This window comes from Phoenix dactylifera, chromosome 14, assembly GCF_009389715.1.
Source record: "Phoenix dactylifera cultivar Barhee BC4 chromosome 14, palm_55x_up_171113_PBpolish2nd_filt_p, whole genome shotgun sequence".
Classification (NCBI taxonomy): domain Eukaryota; kingdom Viridiplantae; phylum Streptophyta; class Magnoliopsida; order Arecales; family Arecaceae; genus Phoenix; species Phoenix dactylifera.
Window position 1 is genome coordinate 11,736,545 of NC_052405.1, and position 17,723 is coordinate 11,754,267.

At 34.3% G+C, this 17,723-nt stretch overlaps 1 protein-coding gene across 2 annotated transcripts; it reads right to left on the reverse strand.

Moving 5' to 3' along the window:
- Nucleotides 1-1,129: 1,129 nt before the first annotated feature.
- On the reverse strand, nucleotides 1,130-10,563 carry LOC103700554 (furostanol glycoside 26-O-beta-glucosidase-like). 2 transcript variants are annotated; one of them, XM_039133724.1, is made up of 13 exons: nucleotides 10,258-10,563; nucleotides 9,491-9,554; nucleotides 8,510-8,568; nucleotides 8,323-8,398; nucleotides 7,925-8,002; nucleotides 7,167-7,254; nucleotides 6,762-7,011; nucleotides 5,696-5,811; nucleotides 4,775-4,995; nucleotides 4,137-4,168; nucleotides 3,405-3,504; nucleotides 2,177-2,285; nucleotides 1,130-1,464 (listed from the first exon to the last, which is right to left on the reverse strand). In XM_039133724.1, exons 1-13 carry the CDS (start codon nucleotides 10,522-10,524, stop codon nucleotides 1,281-1,283), a joined length of 1,644 nt encoding a protein of 547 aa, XP_038989652.1. In that variant the 5' UTR covers nucleotides 10,525-10,563; the 3' UTR covers nucleotides 1,130-1,280. The 2 variants fall into 2 exon arrangements, with proteins under 2 accessions (XP_038989652.1, XP_038989653.1); XM_039133725.1 differs by lacking the exon at nucleotides 7,925-8,002 and having other exon boundaries at nucleotides 10,258-10,562.
- Nucleotides 10,564-17,723: the final 7,160 nt, after the last annotated feature.

Here is a 17,723-nt window from a genome sequence, read left to right on the forward strand (position 1 = left end):
TCTCTCCCCGGCAGTGCCGGCAATGACCTCAAGCACATCCGTTTCAGTGGCAAGCACAGAGGTGGTGGAGGAGATCGCGGCCTACTCCGACTACCGGGCGCGGCAGATCAAGCTGTTGTCGCCCAAGCTGGAGGGGCTCAGCAAGGACCCCAGCCCCAGCACACGCTTGACTCTGCCAAGGAGCTCCTTTGGCTGGGGAGCAAAGAGAGCAAGATCTTCAAGATGCCCCGCCACCCCTACGAGAAAGAGTGGCTGTGACGAGCGGAGGAAGCGGAAGGCCGCCGACGGCATAAGAGAAGGTGCAGCAAGGGGGTCTCGGAGGCAGAGGCTAGCGGGCGACGGCGTCTCCAGGATCTTGAAGGCTCTGATACCACGTAAACGTAGGAGAGGAGAGAGGGAGTTGTAGAGCGAGAGGAATGAGAGACGTAGGAAGAGAAGGATGTATTCTTTTATTCACACACAAACAGTGCCATAGCTCACCTTTTATAGTTGAAGGTGGCTATGTACAGCTCATGTATACAACTCATATACAGCTCATATACAGCTTATATACAGCTAACACATTTAACTGGCTGTTATCTCGAGACGGGGGAAATGGATTTGATTTGATATCAAATTTATAGGAAAAATGAAATCTTGCACTCTATATAGTTCAGCCAATTTTTCCACCATATTTCACATTTATTTGGAGAAGGTATTAGGCAATAACGGACTATGGATCCTTGGCATCATCCATTTAATGAATGGGTTGATTTAGCAGCCCACAGATAAAACAAGCTCTCTCTAAAAATTTTGTCTTGCTCTTCTTGTGAGAAGCCTCTTTTTTCCGATATGTCTTCATCTAACTAGCCATCATTTCATAAGTTTATTCCAGATAATTGAAGGTATCATCAGACCTCTACCTCCACGCTTGGAGGTTTTTTGGATAGCATTAAGATTGGGCATATCCACTTGGTTTTATGGTTCCAAAAATTTTGAAATGTTCAATGAATGTTTATTCAAATCTTTCAACATGATTTTCATAGCTGTTTTTAGATTTATGATCTTTTTCTACCACCAAAAGCGAAGTTCATTAGTTATCAATATAAGCTAAATGAATATAGTAGTACTCATCATGAAGATTCTAAAATAAACTTTCAACCATGATAAGTCGACCGATAATAAGAATCTAATTCGAGTTACATTTGAGACTACAATTGACATTGCAACTAATAACTTGAAACCATCAAACAATGCTACCAACTCACAAAGGGAGCTTTATTCGCCATTCTATGCTGAAATTAAGATTTAAGAAATTGGGTAAACCACTCAGTCGAGAGCTTGGGATATCGTTTTAGGTTGTCTTTGTAGTCAATATAGGTAAGTCCAAAACGATGAGTATAGCCCTCCTTCCATTCAAAATTATCAGTGAGAGACCATGCGAAGTATCCTTTCACATTTGCTCCTTCCACATTTTCCCCTGTCCTGTAAAAATTAAAGTCATCTAATAATAAGGTATTGGAGTGAAAAGTTATTAGCAACAATTTGTAGTCATGTTAGATAGTTTAAATAGCACTTAAGAACCGCTATGATTACCTTGTGTGCAATGTACTAAGAATGGGACTAGAGGAAATTTTACATTGATGCAAATATTAATTATGATATATCTTTAAGTGCATGTTAGACCAAACATATAAATTTCTTCATACACAATATAATGATAGTTAATGTCTTGATCATGTTAGTGGTATAAATATATGTAGATGAATTTCAAAAACTCATATTCTATATGAGTGGATAAAATTTAATTGCATGATATTAAGTTCCATATGGTATTATCATTAAGAAGCTATGTATGCTCATAGTGAATCGCTCTTTAATTAAGTATAACTAATTATAGCCATTACGACAGAGTAACCTACGACATTGCCTATATTAATTACACCATTGTGTCATATATTCTCCATTTTAGAACTTTAATATTGAAATTTACTCAAGCTATCAAGAGAAACAATTTGTCTGAAATTTTGGATCAATAAAATATTGAGTTCAGTGTAATAAATTACACGATTCATCATCTCCTCTTTTAGACCATCTTTTTATTATTTTTTCTTTTTCTCTATGATGATATAAGATATTCTGCATATTCTATACATGCATCTAAAATATTATAATATAACCTTTATTTACAACTTACCCCATGGCTTGCCTAATTGCACTTAAATGAAGATTCAGGTAGTCTCTACGATGCTTATCATTTAGTGCCTCTTCCAATGACATGTCCGGCTTATCCACCTCACAAATTCCTGTCAAGTGCATTTAATCGAATTATAAAGTAACATTTACATAAAAATCGTTAATATTGTACTAGCTAGGTATAAAATTCTCTACAACCTAAATAGTAGGAATTTCCTACAACTAGCCGCATGCCATGATTAGATAGGTAAGAAAATTCAGTAAGATTTTTTTAGCCAACCACATCCAGTGGAATGCATTTCATCAGAAATTTCATAACTAATATAAACCCACCATATAATGATGTTTTGAAAATTCCCACAATTAGAGATCTATTTGATTATCAATCTATTAGTTGCCACATATCAAATAACAATTACTATATAAGACATTAAATGTCATCAGTTCTCTTTAATAAATATTTTTAATGGCGCAAATAGTCTAGTAATTCAAATATTAAAATATTTATTTTTATTATGCTTTCTTTATAAGAAGAAGATAAAGGAAAATCAATGCCCAATTAATCCTATGGATTTGGTTTTCTTGCATCATTTTGTATCTCATAGCTTCACACCATACATCAAAAGAAGGGTTCTTTAAACTGTCATATATATTTTATCCATGTTGATACAAAACCTTATTATTTGATTATATAGCACAAAATTAATAAAAATGAATTCCTTATTTCCAAGAAGAAACAATAGTTATCTTATAGAAGAATTAATACATGTTATGAGAGAAACCAACCTATCTTTATATTTATGAGAAATAGGATTATCAATACACACTCATTAAAATGGTATTGAGATATGCATCTTCTTCTCTTAAGGAAATAGGAAACCATGATATTACAATTAAATCTATGTATAATTTATTTGTTTTACCTTGTGTTTGGATTACATTCAATCCAATATATTTTTAAATGATGAATTTTTACATGAAGCACTAACTTCACATCGAAAAAGAAAAACAAATAAGGGACTTTAGACTCTTGTTTTATTAATGTCAACTATGTATTGATGCAAGAGTAAATATGCATAATAATGAAAAAGCACAATAAAAGAAAATGTAGAGCTCACAACGTTATTAGCGAATATCAAAATGCATCATTGTATATAAGTATGTATATATACCCATAATAGTGAAAATAATTGACGATGCTATAGGAATTTTAATATATAAATACTAACCATTCTCAGTGATGTAGATTGGCGGGTTGTCATATCTCCGCTTTATATACATCAAAAGATCCTTCAAACCATTAGGGTACACATATATCCAAGTGCCAGACTGAAATAAAACGATAATGAACATACAATGATAATTAACAGTGTTAGTCATTTATAAACAACGTTGACATCAATCCTATCAAATATGTTGATATTATTATGAAAACTACAATATTGCTTGGTTAAAACACTAGCTATTTGTTTGATAAGTCAGCATCTTTATATCGTTAAATCTTATTGAAGTCTTCTCATCAAGTATATTTGTTTGCATTGATAAATAATCGAAGATGAATTATGATATCTTATAATTTTTACGATCATTTGTTATTTTTAAGAGTAATAGAGGGGGACCCGCCGTACTATAGTTACCTAGGTCTAGAGTTTTAGTAATGTACTATTCAAGAATCAAAAGTAGAAACTTTAGTTATCAAGTAGAGGATTGTCACCACTAGGACAAGCCCCCATTAATAAAAAATTAGTTTATTGTAAGGTACATAGATTCTTAGATACATTTGGATTTCAAATAGTGATTAAGTAATATGTGGATTTTTTATATCTATAACTTACCATTTTCTATCACCATATTATCATTTTTGGTGTATTTTTAGTTAGAAATACTTTAAAATTATATTTGATAATCTTAATTTTTACATTTTTAATTCAAAAATAAAAACTATACAATAATGGCTTTACCTCATCACCTATTGGAACTTCATCCTTTTTATCTGCATTGAACATATCAATAGATTAGCAAATTCTAAAATATACCAAAAAACATAAAAATAAAAACTATAGAATCATAACCAAAATCAAAATTCTAAAATATGGTGTATCCCTTTGTTGTTACTAATCATAGATTACTCCTTGCTGTTCTTTTTTCTTATACTGCTAGCTTAATCAATCAATCCATGAACATAATTTAAATGAAGGCCTGGCAAATGTCTAGTAAAAATTTCTGGTTATTTACGAAGAAATGTATAGATAAATATGATAATATAGAAATAAATATCTTGATTCCTATAACATTTATTTGGCAACTTTATAATTATGTAAGTTTAATAAACTCTTCCAACAACATTTAGGAAGAAAGAATTGTATATCTTTAGTTTGAGGTAAGTTAGGCAACTTGATCCCAAATTAATGTAATAATTTTTAAATTTTGAGTTATCTTTATAAGAAACTGCATTGATTATGCTGTCATCACAATTTGTTTATCAATAAGTAGCACATATGTCTTGAAAAAGGTTGTATCGATTTGATATGTCGACTTATAATGCTACTACTGCTACCAAATATGAACCAAAAATCATATATGAGATTACAGAAATTACCTAATTGTTCAGCATACGCTTCATTAATATGAAGAATTGGTGAATCATCCGGTGATATTGAAACAGAGCGTGCATATCTTGCTGTATAGTAATTGAGACCGATGAAATCAAAAGAACCCTTAATCATCGTTGATTCCTCATCAGTGAAGTAGGGAAGCCTATCCCGTACTATAGCTCTCATGTTGAAAGGATAATCTCCATGAACTAGTGGGTCCATATACCTGATGAGGACAAAAATATCGTAAAATGTATTAAGAAAATTTGAGATGAAAATGTATCATATTATAGGAGAAGAGTATTTTTTATATATAGATTTGTATACTATATTACTGATTTTGCTTTAAAAAGAGTAGCTCTCATCTTTGAGGTACTATGACATGTATTTGATTCAAGATAGTTTGGTTTTACATTTTGTTGACAACAATTTCTATTTTTAATCTTAAATTAGGATTAAGTTCCTATTCAATTAATCACTATTGGTTGAGAAGAGAAGATAATGATTACAAATGATTAGACTTGGATATAAATGTACCTCTCTTCTCTCCCTCTGTGTGTTAAATTGATCACTTAAATTCGAATAGAGTTCATGATTATGCATCTTTTCTATATACAAATTTTAGTGTGTAGGTCCCCAAAATGAGAATGCTAGTTTCTCGATGAAGATACAAATGGGCACTTTCCTAGTAGCTTAAATATCCGAACATAATTTTTCGAGAAAAAATAAATTATGAATAAATTTGTACAAAATCTAAACTACAAGATATGAGCATTATAAAATTTTTGACATGAATAGGCCAATTCTTTAATGTTAAAATAAGTGAAGAAAAGAGTACATCTCAGGATTGTTAATATAAACAATATATTGTTTGCATGCATATGAACATTCTGATTTTGTGTTAATTATATTTTGTATAAACTTACCATGCAAGCATGAAATCAAGAGCCCTAGCCTTTGCCTCGTCGTTCATATGCAAGTGATCATATGGTTCATACCACATACACACCAAAGTAATTCCCACTTCTCCTTGTTGTGAGGCCTGCAATATAATTAGTATTAGATTAAGGCCATATTTCTAATGCATGAACAACTATAAAAGCTGATTATATGTGAAAATTGCACACTCATAATATGTTTATTAATATGAATACTACTTTCCAAAATATTGAATTTGTAAGATGCTTTATGTGTGAATGAATTTTAGATGAATGATAAAGTACTTTATTTGTCAAAGGCAGAAGGAGAATTTTTCAGATTATTATCAAACTATTTATATAGGACATGGTATTCTACTACTTAATATTTCTAAACTTTTGATGACATTAAATTTCAATTAAATGCAATGTTAAGAAAACTTATGTACAAACATTTGTTACCCTATTTTTACTAACTCCTTTTATTTTCTTTTTCTTTTTTTTCTTAAGTGAGGAATAGTTTGAACAAGATTCTCTGTTGATATAACTCATTAAGTTAAAAGCAGGCTGAAAAAGGAATTATGATGGATTTAATAGATGCTAAATATGTGTGTGTGTGTGTGTGTGTGTGTGTGTGTGTGTGTGTGTGTTGGGTGGGGGGGTGGGGAGCACATATATATACATATACATGTCTACATGTATATACATGTACACATGTATGTACCTGTATACATGTATATACATGTATATACATGTATACATGTATGTACCTGTATACATGTATATACATGTATACATGTATGTATGTGTATACACACACACCCACACACACACCCACACACATACGTACACATGTATACACATGTACACATGTAGACATGTATATACATATAGTTATATGTACATATAGATAGATAGATAGATAGAGAGAGCGCATTGAAACAACAATGACATGATAATGGTAACAAGAATGAATAATATTAATAAAACTGATATTAATAAGGGTTTTAGCCATGTGTGTTTAAAAGTAAGATTAATAAATATTTAACTTTAGTATTTTAAATTTTCTATTTACCTGGAATTTATCTTTGTAGAGTCTAGCCGCTTCAGCATGGGCTAAAATAAGATTGTGCGTAACAATATATGGTTCTACTGTGGAGTCACCACATGGGCAGCCAAGAATTTTAGAACATCGACCTGGAGCATGAGTTCCAAGGCCGTAGCCAAGGCTGCTAAATGTCCATGGCTCATTTAATGTGATCCAATGCTTCACCCTATCTCCAAATTCATAGTAACATATTTGAACATAGTCCTTAAAATCGTCACTGTAAATGAAAGAGAATTAATCACTATGATGTCTACTTCAGTAATTGGTGACTAGTAAATGATGAATATTAGTTGAGAAAATGAAACATCATATCCAAATAAATTAAAGGAAAAACTTGTACTAGCAAGTGGACTACGAGACTATGATTCTTACACAATCCTACGATCCAAGAAGCCTCCATACTCATCTTCAAGGGCTTGTGGCACGTCCCAATGAAACAATGTCACAAACGGCTCGATACCTATAATCATAAAGTTATATTTGAATAACAAAAATTCATAATCAGACCTGTTGTGGGATGGGGTTCCCAGTTTAGTCCCACATCGGCTAATCAGCGGAAAGGTCTGTGCCTTATAATGAGGAGGTGCAAACCTTTCCTCCAGAGGGCCCTTTTGGGGTGGCGGCAGCCGCAGGGCCGGTTCACCCGATCCCCAAAGCGGACAATACCTCTGGAAGGGACGCGGATGCTTTCCCTGCTCGGCCGGTGTGTGGGCTGGTGTCGGGGTTCCGACCCCGCATCAGATGGCGCTAGAGGAAGGGCCCCGGCCACGCACAGACCTTCCCGCTGGGGGGGCTGTGTTGTGGGATGGGGTTCCCAGTTTAGTCCCACATCGGCTAATCAGCGGAAAGGTCTGTGCCTTATAATGAGGAGGTGCAAACCTTTCCTCCAGAGGGCCCTTTTGGGGTGGCGGCAGCCGCTGGGCCGGTTCACCCGATCCCCAGAAAAGGACAAAACCGTGAGGGGTGGCGGCAGCCGCTGGGCCGGTTCACCCGATCCCCAAAGCGGACAATACCTCTGGAAGGGACGCGGATGCTTTCCCTGCTCGGCCGGTGTGTGGGCTGGTGTCGGGGTTCCGACCCCGCATCAAGACCAATAACTGTAAAAATAGAAAAATATCCTTCTAATGTACCATTATTTATCAACTCATTTATGAGATTTTGGTAGTATTGAATTCCTTCTTGGTTGATTCCACCTTTCAGTGAGCCCTCTGCAAGTAGAATAAATTGTATGCTGGAGAGAGAGAGAGAGAGAGAGAGAGAGAGAGAGAGAGGTGCAATTTGTATTAAAGACATCATGGAGGAGAGCTGATCGTGGACAAGATTTGGGCACAAACAAATGTCAAATGTTAAATAGGCCCGGCCAAATTTCAACTAAATATGAATATAGTTTAGGCTCAAGGTCCAGCCCATGATCAACTCTGTTATGGAGCATTCTTTAGCCTTTTCTTTTTCAGCAGAAATGAAGTGGGGTTTTAAAACAGATCAATTCTCACAGAGAAAAAACTGCATTGAGTTAAATTAAGCTTACTTGGTAAAATCCTTGACCAAGAGATGGAGAATCTATAGGCATCCACGCCCATATCCTTTAATAACTTCACATCTTCCTACGATGATGCGTAAAATCTTCAAAATTTCTCTTTTTCATAACACTAAAGATGATGAATGGAAACAAATTTACTAAAACAAATCTTGGATTTGTGTTTTAGTGTTTTTACCTGATAGCGGTTGTATGAATCCACTGCTACATCCCCGTTGCTTTTATCCGCAATTTTATCTGTAGCCAATTGAAAGATCGTCATCTTTAATTCAAAAAAAATAATAATATGCAAATACAAGCTGATTTGCTATTGGGTGGGCTATTCAAATTTCTATGTGGTGCATAACTATGATTTGTTTGGTTTACTTGTGTCCATGAATTCATGTCGAGTCAATTTTATCATCAACTAAGGCTTAATGCACGCAAACATGTTGACGTGACAGCAAATATCTAACAATTACACCATGTTATCTGAACTATGTGAGAAAGTCTTTCAAGATACAATAGGTTCGTAACAAATATGAAGTCAAGCTAGTATGACCATCCGCTTTGTACCACCATTATTTTTGACTTAATGTTCGGATATAGCATGGTATAAAGGCGATGTTAGTACATGATAATATGCAAAGGCCAGCATGCTTCACAAAGATGTGATGTGATGTGTTATGCTGGGTGGCAGCAACACTGCACCAAGTAGGCCAGATACCCTTGTATCTACTAGACTAATAAAGTTGAAGTCACCATGCATGTTTTATACATTGATAAACAGAACGAGTTAGACTAATAAAGTTGAAGACTAATGCTATTTAAATTGTTATATACCACTAGTGGGGATTTGTAAATCTTGTGCATGGCGGGCAGTGTAAGCGGTGAAGCCTAGCTCCTTATTATTTGTAAGGATTCATATGGGCGTATATTTAGTTTCATATTGGCTATATACTGAAAAGATTTTGCATGCTTATACATAATCAAAAAATTCAGGTAATACTTCTGGTTAGTCCAAATTTAGGTCCATATCTACTATATATTCAATAAATTTTGAATATTTATATAGAATTAATAAATTTAAATAATAGCTTTTTTTTGGATAAAATAATAGGGTTGAGTCACTCGTGGGGAGCGCCGTAAAAAAAAAAATGGTGGGCTCCACAAAAGGGACCTGGGAATTTGCGGCAAAACGTGTCCCATATATTTTCCCCCCTCGAATCCACGCCTCCTTCAATCTGCAAAGGAATTACGTTGAATGGAATTAGCAGGGGAAACAAAAAGATAGATAAAAAAAGAAGTAATTGAATTATGTGCTAGTATCAAATAATTAAACTATATCTTAATTGTTTATTGAATGTAATATATTATTTTTATCAGTATATTAAATTAACTTAAACTATTTTTTTTGAAAAAAATAAACAAGACCATATAATCCGAAAATAGAAAAAGAAAATACACAAATGAAACAACTAGAACACGACATTTTTTTTCTCTATGGTTGCACATTTTGCACTGCAAAGCATTGTATAATTTTGGATAGCTACTATATCATCCATTTCGGAGATGATGACAGTTGTTCATCTTAGAACCAAACACAATGTGTCGTATATTAAACGATAGCTATTGATCTCAAAGATGAATGATGTGGGGCTATTTGAGACTGTACAGCACTGTGCAGCGCAAAACATGCACCATAGAGGATTCCAGTTAAAAATTAAAATTCTAGTAATGGTGCTTTGTTAATCATCCAACATGATGTTGAAACAACGCTTGATGCTTCACACGCAGGGATCCAACCAATCCCTCCCATCAAAGTATCAAGATCGGTGAATTGAGTGGGTACTCATAACATCGTTTTGATCGTTATTTTGAACCTTGAAGGTCGAACAACGTAAAAATAAATAAATAAATATGGATGTTTTAGAAGGTGGGGGTGACCTGGTAAGCGGAGGAGGCAGCTCCAAAGGTGAACCCAGTAGGGAAGCTCTTCCTCCCCAAAAGGACAGAAGGCTTGGCCTCCACCGCATCATTCACTACAGCAGCATCCCCCTGGTTGCAACGGATATTAAGGAAATGAGAGGTCTTATTAGTAGAAAGAGGCATCCTAGCCTTCCCTTCAAGGGAGGCCAACCCCTTGCTGCCAAGTCTAGGGAGCTGGGGAGCAGCATGGGTTGTGGCAATGGGCACCACGCTAAGAAGAGCCATGTTGGCAACTTTGATGAGGAGGAGAGTGAAGAGGCTAGCTTGAGATTTGATGGCCTCCACCCTTGTGGTCGGCCCAATTTATAGAAGATCATCCTTGTCGGACTTTACATGTCTTCAGAAAGGCCAACAGTGCTGCGGACTGAGTGGCATCCTATGCGGCTCATCACTCCGACGAGTTTATCTGAGAGACTCATGCTTCTGTTCTGTCTCCTTTGCATTTTTTTTATTGTGATGCTTTGAGTTGTACTCATGTATGTTATGCATGAGTTGCCGATGTACAAAAACAAAAATAAAAATAAAAATAAAAAAATATACTTGGCGGGAGAAATAAATGACGTGATTAATGCAGGTGGGATGAGTGACCAACCCGTCGTGACAACTGGTGTGAAAAAAAAAGACCAACCCATTGGATGTACAACTACTGTAAAAAAAATATATATCTTTAGAGAAAGCACGCGGGTGGAAAGCATTTGAAAACATTGGTAAAAAAAAAAGAACGGCTAGAAGAAGGAGATGGAATAAACCAAGTACTATACCTTAAAAAAGCTATTACTCTCGCTGTATATCGAGCTTGCATATTTTTCAATTTCGCAGACCGACTCATCTGATGGGCAGTAAAACACTTAAAATGAAAACATCAATAGACAAATTTTCCAATAGATAAAGGAAAATAAAGTGAATTTCAATTCCATTCAATCCTATACACAACAATTTGACTAAAAACCTTCATTATCTTTTTGCTGATGTTTCATGAGACAGCGCCACTAAAGCATTATTGGCCATGGTGTCGAGATCCATAATTTATCTTGCTAACTTAAGCTCACTGGAGAGAAAATCGAGAATTTTTTTTTAATTAATTAGTTAAGAATAATTTTGATTAGTCGAGAAATGGACAATCTTTTCTTTTCTAACCAATACCGATATCTTCTTCTGAACTTATATTTGTTCGAAAAGTCCTAGATAGATGCATTCTGTTTTTTTTTTAAAAAAATAGTGGATATATTCAAATTCAAAATCCCCACCTAAAATTCCATCTGGAATTGTATGGTTTTTTGATGATGTAGCAAGGATATTATATACTTTTATTTTTTTAAAAAAATTGGTGAATTTTTAGAAAGGGAAGATGTTCCTCTCTCCTAGCCATTTAATAAGTATAGTGAAGACGTACAGATTTTTTTTGCGCCTAAAATATGTGCAAAATTCCTTTCCGCATCTTGCATGCATGGGATGAATAAAGAATCCACGTGGTGAGATGTATACCACATCTTGCATGGGTGCTCATCGTGATTCACGATGGGGCATCATGATTCATGTAGGTGACAACGACCCATTGGTATCAAAAGCTAGAAGATAGAGAACAAGGGTGTCCTCACACATATGCATTATATTTATATCTCAACTACTTGTAATCAAGATAGCTAAATGACGGACACATAATTATTAAGTTGAGACTAAAGGTTACATCCTTAGACTAATATTATATATCAATGATCTGACAAATTTCTGATTGTTGGTATTCTATCCTTATCTTGCGTGATAGCCTGCAAAACATGCAATTGATCATGCCCTCAACTGCCTCTTTGCGTGGCCTCACTTTGTCCTCTCAATTTTACTTACCGTACCTAACATTGAAATGCTGATAAGAACAGCACATTGGATAGTTAATGCAAAGAATCTCCCTTAATGCCTTTGAAGCATGCAGAAACCTTCGATCTTATTACCGCATTAGTACTACGTACGTACCGAGATCCAGTTCACTAATTGCTAACTCCCTGTTTTATATTTGATAAAGAGGGCATACCAACAAAACCCTCAACCTTGCACTGTCGATTAAAATTTAATGACTTAGAATAAAAGAATAAAAGACGAGATAACTAAGGTTCCACAGTATGACGATAAACTTCATCACATGGTCATGTTAATAATTTCGGTTTCCACGCTCAAATGGGACTGAGTCGCATGATACGTACTTTGTATCTTCCGGGCTTTGAAAACACCAACAAGAGCACATGCTCTTCCATTAGGAGACTCTTTGATTCTTGGGATATGTATTCCCAATTGTGTATCAAAAGTTAGGTACGTAGTTAGTCCATTCATCTGAATGATTCGTGGTCACACTTCTATTGTTATTCTAAAAAGAGACAAAAGGGGAGCAGAAGAGTGAAATATTTTTAATTAATTTCATTTTTGGTACATAATAATTTTTTATGTATTTTAAATTAATTTTAATTATTTTTTTCGTATTTGAATCTAGTTTAGTACAATCATTTTTTTTGTATGCATTTTTTTTGAGTGAAATTTTTTCATACGTACGAATCACTAAATAACAAATTTTGCTTTTATGTTCGTGCATGGATTTCTATAATAATAGAAATTTGTTCTTTCATATTCCTTTTTTCTTGCATGTCATTTTTTTGAATAAAATATATTTGTGCTTATTAATCATTAAATAACAAACCTTCCTTTTTTGTATGTGCATTGATTATTATATTACTAAACGTTTTGCATATATATTGGAATGTTTGAATTTAAGATTCAATTTTCTTTTTCCTTTTTGTGCATGCATGAATTATTTTGTGCACATGGAAATGTTTAAATTTTGTATATGCATGCATGGATTTCTATATGAATACAAATTACTCCTTTTATATTTTATTTTTGTTTGCGTATTTTTCTTTTCCAGTAGAACTTCTTTTTGTGTACGAATCACTAAATGACAATTTTTTTTTACATGTGTTCATAAATTTCTATATTCATAGAATTTTTTGCATGCAATTTTATATTATTAGAAATTTTTATTTGCAATTTTTTTCTATGGGGGAATGATTGAATTTGCTTTTTTTCATTTTTCATGCATGCATCGATTTTTATTGTGAATGGGAATATCTGCGTGGATTTCTATATTAATAGAAATTTTCATTTTCTTGTACGCGTGTGTTGGATTTCTATATTAATATAATTTTTTTAATGATACATTTTTCTTGTGTGTGTTTTTTTAGTGAAACTTTTTTTATGCATATGAATTACTAAATAATAAAATTTTGTTTAACATGCATCCATCCATCAATTTCTGTATTAATATAAATTTTTGCGTGCAATTTTATACTAATAGAAATTTTATGTACGATTTGTTTTGGTAGGTGGTAACGATTAAATTAGCAAATAATATTTTTTTCTTTCTTGTACTTGTATCAATTTTTTTTGCATTGGAATGATTGAATCTCGTATGTGCGTACATGAATTTCTATATGAATAGATTTTTTCCCTTGTTATGCATATATTGATTTTTTTTATTTTCTGTATAGGAATGATCGTAGGGGGATGTTTAAATTCTCGATCGATATTTCTATATTATGCATCATGCATACGTTTTTTTTTACATAAATCTATATCAAAATTAATTTTTTAGAATTTTTGATTGAATTTTGTTTGTTGTGCAGCATGCATATGATTTTTTTGAGTAAATATGTTTAATTTTTTAACATGTTTTCTGAAATTATCACTACTTTTATTTTTTTAATTTTCCGAATTTAGGAAGTGGGGCGGGGTGATGTGCCCGTTTGGGGTTCGCAGGGTATATGGTGATAGAAAATGACAAGTTGAATTATTGGCTAAAGAGCCAATAATTCATAAGCCACCAAACAAATTTAAGTCGCAATCATTGCGTAGCAAGCAGGTTAGCTGTGGGCAACTTTGACGTGCAACCGGCCGCATTTTTTCCAAAACGAAGAAAACAAGCTTTCGAATCATTGTTCTCAAGGTATTATTTTATGATGTAGTACTTTGTTTTCCTTTTTTGGTAAACAAGCCATCAATACTAATTACACCATGACATGCGTCGCAAGTTCCATATATCATGGATTAACCTTATAAAAATTAAAATTAACAAGTAGAGTGTTTGGTTTTTTCATTGATGTATAAAAATGTCATCAATAGTCATATGCTTCATTTTTATTATCTATGTTATCGACAACGATCATTAATCAATAGGAGCCATTTGCTCCATGCAAATTCTACTCAATATATCCCAAACTATCTAGACTCTAGTAATGCAAAAACAACAACAACAACAAAAAAAAAAAAAGTTCGTTCAACCCCAAACAACATGAACATACTGCGTCTGAAACTAGAGATATTATTTCCTGTATGGCATGTATTACATGATCGTGTATGAAAGATGCAAAAATTTTTAAATGCTTTTCTCACCAATCTGTAAGATTGTGTTCTCATTATATAAACAGGTATTGATTTACATGGAAAGTATGCAAAAATTGCTGTAGTGCTTGTTACCATAATAACTTTTTTTAATGTTTGTTATCATAAACCCTGCAGTTCGTTGAGATGACCGTATGATAAATGACTGACTTGGCTGCATGCAAGATTGGTGCAGTGCGTACGGCATGGGGAACAGTTTCCATTAGAACAGACAACGGAGGCCCAAAGGTATGGGTCTTCTAGCGGGATAAGATAGGAATAGATTGCACCCATGCATGCGGCCATTGGCTGTGGAGCAATCATAGAAAAAGCAAATGAATTAAAACTGCAAAATATTCTAAATGGTTGCAGACTTGGGTTAAGATAAGAGTTGGGATGAATAAAGAATCCACGTGGTGAGATGCATACCAAATCTTGCATGGGTGCTCATCGTGATTCACGATGGGGCATCGTGATTCATGTTTGTCCGGCCTTGCATGCATAAATGCCCTACGACACCAAACGCGTTTCTGACTCCGTTCCTCACGTAGGTGGCAACGACCCATTGGTAGCAAAAGCTAGAAGATAGAGAACTAGGGTGTCCTCACACATATGCAGCACATCTCAACTACTAGTGATCAAGATAGCTAAATGGCACACACATAATTATGAAGTTGAGACTAAAGGTTCCATCCTTAATTACACTAATTGCGTGATAGCTAGCCAGCAAAACATGCAATTGATCATGCCCTCAACTGTCTCTTGCGTGGCCTCACTATTTCCTCTCCATTTTACTTACCGTACCTAACATTGAAGTGCTGATAAAACAGCACATTGGATAGTTAATACGTAGAATCTCCCTTAATGCCTTTGAAGCATGCAGAAACCTACTCTCTACGTACGTACCTAGATCCAGTTATTTTCTTTATCAACAAGGCACTCTATGTTTCCTCTCGCTCTACTTTCTTCTTTTCTTTCTTTGTGCATGCAGGCAGGCAGTGGATTTGATTATTTTAACAATTGTCTGTCATTTGGATGAAAGAAAAGAAAATAGAGGACATAATCTTGGTTATCTGAAACACAATAAACTATAAGTAAGGTTTAGTTTTCTAAATTGTTTCCAATGATTCTCAGACCCAAATGGAGAAGGTTGTAATTCTCCCTTTCTTATCACTTCTTAATTCTAGTACTGTTTATTACCTGACCGTAGCTTGCCTGCAGGCCTGATCCAAATACTTCGGGATAGGCTTTTCTTTATCCTTGCTTACCACAACTAGGTAGCAAGGCCTTTCTTGAATACGAACTTTGTCTTTAAACAACCAGGTTCTATAAATGCAAGTTAATTAGAATATTTTTTTAAGAACACTGGTGAACTCATTACATACAAATATAGAATTGTTGCAATATGTCATCGGAAAACCAAATACTGGCATTTAGCATTGTCTTCCATTTTTTTTTTCGTTCATTACCTTGCACTGCCCCTCATTTTCATCAGCATATGGTGCATGTTGATTAGTACACCGATTGGACTATCTTTTTGTTTGCATTTCAATTTCAATTTTTAGGCTGTTTAGAAAATGGATAGAGCATCTGTGGCAGCAATCATAGACTTTGATGAATTGTTGAATATATATACTTATTATATTTTGCATGCATGTGCATGCAGCATATGTGCATGTACGTCGGCAAACAGGGTTAGCTGAGTGGTTGTGCCCCTCTTCCATTAGGAGACTCTTTGATTCTTGGGATGTGTATTCCCAATTGTGTAACAAAAGTTACGTAGTTAGTCCATTCATTTGAATGATTGGTGGTGGCACTTCTATTGTTATTCGAAAAAAAGACAAAAAGGGAGCAAAAGAAAAAAAATCTTGACCATGTTTGCACATCATGGGCTATATGGCCCTTGAAAGAATCAATGCAACATTTCAGTTTTCTCTTAGTAAGATGATTTTCTTGCTTTCCTCAGTTGTGTGAGTTCTTATTTCAGCCACATCTTATCTAAAATTTTAATTACTAAATGATTGCTCTTCTTAGCCTCATCTTGTATTCTCAATTCTCTGTATTTCTTGCATATTTTCAATCATTGTTTTCAGTAATTGTTGTAAAGAATATTTGTTGGAATCATGGTTAATCCCAAAATAACAAGTATTGGAGTAAATATATCTATCTCTACATATAATGCTAACTCCAGAGGCAGCAACTCCACAATTAAGTTATATACTAAACTGCCCTCAGTCTCCCATCGCGATAGCTCTAGAGCCCCGGTCGTCCTTTCCATCGAGAAACTCTTTTCCACTCTATCATGTGCAGAGAATGTGCAAGAGACTAGTTCAAGTAACTGCAGAGTAGTTCTTTTATTTTCGCATTCTTTTTTTTTTTTTTCAAGATTTAGCCATGTATTTACAAATTAAGAATTGCTGGAGTTGTAACTTTGCTTCTAGCTCAGGAAGTCAAGGATACTGAAGATGTAGTGAAGTTGCAGTTTGAGCCAGAGTTGCTTCCTCTCGTTAAAAAAATCAACATCAAGTCTCCTCTCTCTATCTCTCTGTGGTACGCCTATATGTATCATAATTTCTAATACAACATTTGTCTATGTGATTCCATTTTGTTGTCTTGTAATAATGAGTTTTATGTTTTTCCTAATCTGTGTTAACTTTTTTTTTTCCTGAGAAAGGCATTGATGATCTTCTCATCAAACCCGAACTCAAAGATGAGCCATCACCTTAGATGAATCCTCATTCATCTGTGCGTTCAATACTTTAGAGCAGAGATCAGCTGTGTAGCATTAAAATCCTGTCAAGCTTGGGATACCTTATGTTGTTTGTACACATAGATGTTCATAGCTGTTCATAGCTGTATAAAGATGTTACTTAACCTAGACATTCTTGTGTTTCCCTTTGTAAAGGTCAAATTATTACATCCATTTCGCCATTACTTACTCTTACTTTAAGGAAATGGATTTGATTTGATATCAAATATATAGGAAAAATGAAGTTCATTAGTTA